Source organism: Hordeum vulgare, chromosome 7H (assembly GCF_904849725.1).
Source record: "Hordeum vulgare subsp. vulgare chromosome 7H, MorexV3_pseudomolecules_assembly, whole genome shotgun sequence".
Lineage (NCBI taxonomy): Eukaryota > Viridiplantae > Streptophyta > Magnoliopsida > Poales > Poaceae > Hordeum > Hordeum vulgare.
In genome coordinates, this window is record NC_058524.1 from 247,189,131 (window position 1) to 247,197,650 (window position 8,520).

Consider the following 8,520-nt stretch of genomic DNA (forward strand, 5'->3'; position numbering starts at 1 on the left):
GTGCGAGTCGTTGACAAGGTGCGTCATCGTTGACAACATGAAGGTGAGTCATCGACGAGTTGCGGCACCAGTGGTGAACATAAGGCGGTGAGTGTGTCGCGGTGGCACACTCGTGGTCAAGGCATGGGAGGTGTCCCTCTCATCGTGGCCAGCAGCGGCGGCAACAATCAACATGACAAGATGGTACTGACGGCCATCTCTGTGTTGCATCGACTACATCACGGCCATGGGCTTCATGAGGGAAATAAGTGACAACAAGGTTAAGAGGGTGATTGTTAGAGTTAACTTTGTTGTATAGGTGATTACATCATGTTTATTTTTTTACGTTGAGCCATGCATGTAGTCTTGTCCATTCAGCAAGCTGCGGTAGTGTACTCACATAAGATGAGATCATGTGTGTGCATGCAAACTAGTAGTGGGTCAGCTTAGTTAGTTGATTTATTCACGCATGGAGTTTGTTAGCTAAGCCGTGTGTGTGTGCATGCTTGCCGTTGAGTGGACGTGTGGTCTCTCTCTATGTGTGTGTGTGCGAGCGTGCATGTGTGCGTGCGTGTGTGTGCGCGCGCGCATGTGTGTGTTTGAGTTTCTGCGATATGTGTGTTTTAAAAAAACCATGAAAGAAGAGTGTTCGAGAGGAAGAAGGAGAGGGGCGCTGCGAGGAGGCGACATCAACATCTATGTCCACTTGACATACATGTGTCACAGACCGAGTGCAAAGTTGAATATGCCACCACAATTACCTGCATTCAGTTTTCAGTCAGAATCACACAACTTGAATTAAATGTACCTAAATTCTAATCCATGCATTTCGCAATTCAGAACAGGTTTTGTTGGTCAATCATCATGGCTATGGAAGGAAATGGTTGCATCTATTCGTCTATTTGTCCAGTTAGGGGCGTGTGAGTACATTTTCCTTGTCAATCGAGCCGACATTGCGTCGTAGCTTTCCACACGCATGAAGCGCAACAAGTTGGTCTCCATCTACTGCAGTGTGAACAACTCCTTCTGAAACAACATATTCGTCTACTGCAAGAGTAGTTCAACCCGGTGGACAGGTAACTCATCTAGCATTCAAGATTGATCTCCATCTACTCCGGCAGTTCCCAAACTCCAAATTCTACCCTTCCGTCACTACGACATTTTAATGGGCAACGCTAGGCATCAGATTACTGATACAATGCATTTGTCAGACTAGGCATAAACGGTACGATCAAGTGAGGAGGGACGTCCGATGTGGGGCACTGGCTTAAGTGCTTCCTCGTAACTGCTTGCACCACAAATTAGGTGGAATAAACTAACCTTAATAAATCACGTGGGTCCACCATAGTATTGACGTAAAATTTTCATGGTAAAACTAACCCCACCCGAAAATCTAGGAGGAATAAAACTGCAAATTTAATATATTTTTACATTCTATTTTCTATACTCTGATCTTTCTTACTAAAGGAAAACTTCTAGTACTACTAAAAATTGCTTCCACCACATATTAAACTTGATTTGATCTAATTAAATTTTTATATCCAATTCAAAAAATTATTCTGCTTTTAATGAAACACAAAAAGTTCCAAATTACCACTATTTTTGGTCGTGAACCATATTTTGCTTCCAGTTTTACTCGTCATTTCTTCAACAATACCAAAGTTTGCTTCAATTTAACCGAAAATATGCTTCCACTATAATCAGGATGTTTTTAACCAAAGTTGCTTCCAAATATATGATTCGGATATTGAGAAACTTTCTATAATCATGTATGTTTCTATGTACTTTTTCTCTTTTTTTGAGAAACGTCCCCATCATATGATAAACATGTTTCCAACACACTAATCCATGCTTCAATTCATCGTCTCATTTTCTCCAAACACTGTCATGATCCATTTTCTGCTATGAAACACATATGGTTGTATTTCAAAGCATAATTTTATTACGGTTGAAGCATGAAAATGCAGTACCAAAAATATTGATGCATTTTAGATGCTAGTGAGCCATTAGAAGCATAGGTTAATAACTGTTGAAGCACGGAAAAAAAGTACCGAAGCACTACCATGGCTGCTTAAAAATGAAGCAAACATTTAGATACTTGGAAACATATTGTACGCAAGTTGAAAACATGCCACATAAGACAGAGAAGCACATATATTGTATTCAATCAAATGGAACACATGCATAGGCAGTATGAAACTTAATACAAAGACCAGGAGAAGCATTACATCTGTAACAATGAAGCACGACATTCGAAGAACTAGTCACATCGACTAAGCGGGTGCCGACTTGAACAAGGGAATCTCCGAGGAGGAGCGCAACGAGTCTAGCAGGAGTAGGATGTGCAGAGTGTTGATTAAGAGCACCATGCACGCAACGGCGCTAGAGGAGAAGCCAACATGCCAGTGAGATGATTGCACTACCTTCGCCTCGGCTTTCTTGTACCCGCTGGGATGGATGCGATGCACGTGCAGATTCTTTGCCAAGCCAAAGCAAAATATGTTGATTATGCTCACTCTTGGCAAGGCATGTTCTTCCGTTGTTGTTCACCCTGCGAAAAAATTAACAGAAATGGGGTGTTTAAAATGAATTCAAACATACCTCCTCTGTCTCAAAATAAGTGTCTTTGAGCTTGTATAAAATTTGTACTAATCTAGTATTAAATTTGCGACAATTATTTCGGAACGGAGGGAGTACAAAGCATGCAAAGGAAGCAATCTCAACATAGTGTAGAAGCGCATGTATGAAACATGAGATAAACTGTACATATGTATGAAGTAAGTTGTATCCCGGAAAGAAACAGAACTATGACATGTACGAAGCATGAAAATTTAAAAGCATATACTCATCCAATCTCAAACTTGTATCTGCATGGATGTTGGACGCAACGAACTCATCAGAAAAAACCAGCCAAAGGGGATGCACTGATTTGTTTCCGATCCTCCCCGTATCTAGTGATCCTTGGGGCCGCATGATTAGGCAGCCACACCAGTGGCCACCTGGTTGGACATGGGCACCGCGCCCCGTACGGAGGGGGCGCTCTCCAGTCCGGTAGAAGGGACAGAACTGGCCGGTGAAGTGGATGTGCTGCTCGACGACGAGGGGAAGAGGAGGCATGTGCGTGCGAGGTTGAGGGAGAAGGGGATCTGGGCGTGGTGCATGCGAGGTGAAAGAGCTCCAGGAAGTGTGTGCTGTTGACGGCGAGTGGAATCGGGAGCGATAAGGGCAGCCTGATTAGGGAGGGAGAAATTAAGGGCCGGGATTGCGGATGGTTAGTTTGTGGACGAGAGGATTTCCTTTTTTATAATAGGGCAATTTTTGACTATAAGATCCCAACATAATCGAGGACACGTGACTCGTTTGACGACGGCCTACTACCAGACTATAGATATAGAGTGTTTCCCTATTTTAATGTCTAGTGATGATCATCAAGTTAGCGGGTCAACGTCTTGTACCACGGTAGAGAAGGGTAACCGAAAGCAGATCCATTAATACATCTGATTAACACTCCCGCAGTCAGTTGTCCAAGTACTAGCAGCCCTAGTACGCTACGTACAAATGCCTAGCACGTTGTATAACAGATTTCAACACAACTGTATATGGCATTAAATATTTTTTACTTCCTCCGTTTCAGTTTATAAGTCCTGCACGTGTATCTAGGTTGTCAATTTGACCAATTTAATAAGAGACATATATTACAAAAAATATATCATTAAAATTTTTAGATATTCTATTTTTTAATGATATAATTTTATGTTAAACAATATATTTTATATAAGTCAAATTGATGACTTAGATATACGTGCACGCCTTATAAACTGTAAGGGAGGGAGTAGCACAGATCTTCATGTGCGGCTGGACGTACATGATACAAGGAGTATTTGGACCCAAGAGCCGAAACGCCCCTCCCATGCATGTATCTTTTGGAAACTGTCATTCAACAATAGTACTCCCTCCGTCCCAAAATAAGTGACTCAAAAATGACTCGACTTTGTACTAAAGTTAGTACAAAGTTGAGTCATTTTTAATCACTTATTTTGGGACGAAGGGAGTAGAAAACTGAGCCGAGAATAAAACATGCGGATCTTTAACTACATTGATTACCATAATACAGTTGGATGCGGCCTCAACCTAGCATCCGAGGTGTCCAGCCAAGTTCAAATTCCTAAATATGAGTCATTTTAGAGATTCCACTATAGACTACATACGAAGTAAAATAAATAAATCTAAACTCTTAGTATGTCTATATACATTTGTATGTAGTTCATTGTAAAAAATTTTAAAAGACTTATATTTAGGAACGATGAGAGTATTTTGTAGTGCAAGTTATTTAATCATTATTGCATCTGATACATGTGGTATAAAGAGATCAATTCATCCATGACTATGGATCCTAAAGATTCTAATGCTCAAATGACCACCTTGGCTCAATGATTACTCTAGGAGTTGGTGAGCAGAAAAAGGACATCTCTCCGTCTATATTTGTGGATATGACTATGGTGGGAGGTTGGAATCCTATCCTACTACATCCGTTATAAAATATAAGACTACTCATAATGGGAGTAACATAGAGTAGTAACATACATATATTATTTGTCTAAGTTACTACCTCCACAATGGATAGTAACGTAGGGATAGTAACATTGAGCCTATCATTTATTAGGCTATAAACTCATCTTGCCTTTGTATCCGATATGTTACTCATAGAGGTAGTAACATGCTAAATTACTCAATTTCTCTCTCTTCTCATTTATTAGGTGCCACATCATACTTTTTTTTTGCTTAGGTGACACTTATGTTACTACCTATGTTACTCCCATTGTGGGTAGTCTTAGGCTGGTCGTAATGGAGTATCATAAGTAGTATCATGCATGCCAACTAGACATATTTGATGATGTGACATGAAATTAAATGAGGAAAGAGAGGGTTGAGTATCATATTATGATACCGTATCATATTAAATGTTGTGCTACTATGTATCATGCATGATAATAAATGAATTGTTCTATGATACTAGCACATAATACTATGCATTACGGATGTAGTATCATACACTAGTATCATATGCATGATACTAGTCTATGATACTCCCCATTACAACCAGCCTTAGAAACATATGGAGTAGTAATCATTCTTGAAGGTATCCATGTGCCCAACTTGTCATTGGTGAAGGTGATTTCATGTTCGGGTTGGCGGGTCGGGTGCATGTTGCGATGGACCAAGGACATATGCCACTCGATTACTTTTTCCCAAGCTAATCCTGCGATGATATAGGAGATAGTGGGAATACACGATGTGGTGCAGGGAAAGTTGGGCTGTGTGGCTACGTTGGAGCTGCCAACCCAAGTGTAGTACAGAAAAGAACAGGTGGCGTTGGAGAACGTGAAATCGTTATGTGTTGGCTTACTAAGAAAAACTAGTATGACCGCTTTTACGAGAGATTGAAGTAACAGACATCAAGTAACTCTAGAGCCTACCACCCCTCGACGCACCACACATTTTGTCAGCATCTCTAGTGGCATGAAACTCTAAACCCTAAACCCCTAAACCCCTCTTGCTACCTCTTGAGTTTGCATTGGTTTTTTCCTTGAAGATGAAAGGGTGATGCAGCATAGTTGCAGTAAGTATTTTCCTCAGTTTGAGAACCAAGGTATCAATCTAGTAGGAGTATCAAGACAAGTCACCAATGTACCTGCGCAAAAACAAACAAACTTGCACCCAACGCTATGAAGGGGTTGTCAATCCCTTCACGATTAATTGCAAGGTGAGATCTGAAGGTGGAAACTGTAACAAAGTAAAAGTGTAGAGCTGAAAATATGATGTGAAGTAGACCCGGGGGCCATAGTGTTCACTAGAGGCTTCTCTCATGAAAGCAAGTATTACCGTGGGTGAACGAATTACTGTCGAGCAATTGATAGAACCGTGCAAAGTCATGATGATATCTAAGGCAATGATCATACATATAGGTATCACGTCCGAGACAAGTAGACCGATAATGTCTGCATCTACTACTATTACACCACACATCGACCGTTATCCAGCATGCATCTAGTGCATTGAGTTCATAACATACAGAGTAACGCCTTAAGCAAGATGACATGATGTAGAGGGATAAATTCATGCAATAGATATAAACCCCATCTTTTTACCCTTGATGGCAACAACACGATGTGTGCCTCGCTACCCCTTATGTCACTGGGTGAGGACACCGCACAGTATGAACCCAAAACCAAGCACTTCTCCCATTGCAAGAATTATAGATCAAGTTGGCAAACGAAACCCACAACTCGAAGAGAATTACAAGGATACGAAATCTTGCATATAAGAGATCAGAGAAGACTCAAATAATATTCATAGATAATCTGATCATAAATCCAAAATTCATCGGATCTCGACAAACACATCGCAAAAGAAGATTACATCGGATAGATCTCCATGAAAGATCATGGAGAACTTTGTATTGAAGATCCAAGAGAGAGAAGAAGCCATCTAGCTACTAGCTATGGACCCGAAGGTCTGTAGTAAACTACTCACGCATCATCGGAGAGGCAATGGTGCTGATGAAGAAGCCCTCCGTGTCCAAATCACCCCTCCGGCAGGGCACCAGAACGGTCCCCAGATGGGATCTTGCGGAGATAGAAGCTTGCGGCGGCGGAAAAGTATTTTCGTGGCTCTCTCTAGCAGTTTTGGATTTTTAGAGAATTTATAGGCGGAAGAAGTAGGGCAAAGGAGCCACGGGGGGCCCACAAGCCTGCTAGGCGCGCCCTCCAGGCTGCGGTTAGGGGGCTTGTGGCCTCCCCCGGGGTCCTGTGCCTTGGTTCCCAAGTCCCCTGTGTATCTTCTGTTATGGAAAAAATCATTCCGTGGGTTTTATTCCATTTGGACTCCGTTTAATATTCTCTTCTGAAAAAGGTCAAAAACACGGAAAAAACAGAAACTGGCACTTGGCACTGAGTTAATAGGTTAGTCCCAAAAAAGATATAAAATAGCATATTCATGCATACAAAACATCCAAAGTTGACAAGATAATAGCATGGAACCATAAAAAATTATAGATATGTTGGAGACGTATCAAGCATCCCCAAACTTAACTCCTGCTCGTCCTCGAGTAGGGAAGTGATAAAGACTAAATTTTTGATGTGGAATGCTACCTAACATATTTGTCCTTTGTAACTTCTTTCTTGTGACATGAATGTTCAGATCTGTAAGGTTCAAAACAATAGTTTACTATTGACATGAAAACAATAATACTTCAAGCATACTAGCAAAGTGATCATGAACTTTTGAAATAACAAGGCCATTGATCGGGTTATAGTCCTAGGGTAGGGTCATAGGCCTGCCCTGTAAGTCCTACCCAAGGACTACCCCTCATAAGGGACAAGGCCCTTAGTCAGTTCCGACTGAATTAAGGAGTCCCCATCGTCCAGTCGACAACAGGTTCTCGACCATCCAGTCGGAGACTAGCATTCGGAGAACATCCAACTAACCGACTGGCTGCCACTCGGAACATCGTAACCCCCCTGGAGGGAAACGGTCATACATTTCCCTGTGCATTTATTAGCATTTAGGACGTACGTTACCGGTAACGTACGCATTCAATCGCCACTACTCCACCCCTGTACCGGAACCGTTGTGGAGGGCAGTGCACTCTATATAAGCCACCCTCCCCCTCTGGTGCAGGGGTTAGAAAATCATTGTATTCCATATTCCACTCGACAACAAGCTCCCAGAGCATTGAGACGTAGGGCTATTACCTCCACCATAGAGGGGCCTGAACTCATACAACCTCGCCGTAGCTGGGACTCTGCCCATCCTTTTCGTACCCTACACATCTACTGTCAGGCTTATACCCACGACAGTTGGCGCCCACCGTGGGGCAGGCGTCTGAGCGACTTCCGGCAAGTTTGCGACTACTTCCTTTCGTCATGTCGTCCGGTGGAGATTCGAGCATGGGTCACCATATCTTCTTCGGCCCTCTCTCCTTCATCGTGGACGATTCGGCGTGGCTTCGGGATGCTCCTCTCGACGTCGAGGCGCTTCCCTGTCGTGGGGCTACACACTTCCGTGCTGGCGCCCGCGTTGGTCCAAGTGGAGTCCTCGGGCCCCGTGTAGTGCCACATGGCCTGGTCGCGAGCCTGCAGTGGTTGTATGTGTTGGAAATATGCCCTAGAGGCAATAATAATTAGTTATTATTATATTTCTTTGTTCATGATAATCGTTTATTATCCATGCTATAATTGTATTGATTGGAAACACAATACTTGTGTGGATACATAGACAAAACACTGTCCCTAGTAAGCCTCTAGTTGACTAGCTCGTTGATCAAAGATGGTCAAGGTTTCCTGGCCATAGGCAAGTGTTGTTACTTGATAACAGGATCACATCATTAGGAGAATCATGTGATGGACTAGACCCAAACTAATAGACGTAGCATGTTGATCGTGTCATTTTGTTGCTACTGTTTTCTGCGTGTCAAGTATTTGTTCCTATGACCATGAGATCATATAACTCACTAACACCGGAGGAATGCTTTGTGTGTAT

At 42.3% G+C, this 8,520-nt stretch overlaps 1 protein-coding gene across 1 annotated transcript; it reads right to left on the bottom strand.

The window, feature by feature from the left end:
* Positions 1-2,115: 2,115 nt before the first annotated feature.
* LOC123408866 lies at positions 2,116-3,250 on the bottom strand. Its single transcript, XM_045101903.1, has 2 exons — positions 2,825-3,250; positions 2,116-2,530 (listed from the first exon to the last, which is right to left on the bottom strand). The coding sequence occupies exons 1-2, from the start codon at positions 3,094-3,096 to the stop codon at positions 2,362-2,364; spliced, it is 441 nt and encodes a 146-aa protein (XP_044957838.1). The 5' UTR covers positions 3,097-3,250; the 3' UTR covers positions 2,116-2,361.
* Positions 3,251-8,520: the final 5,270 nt, after the last annotated feature.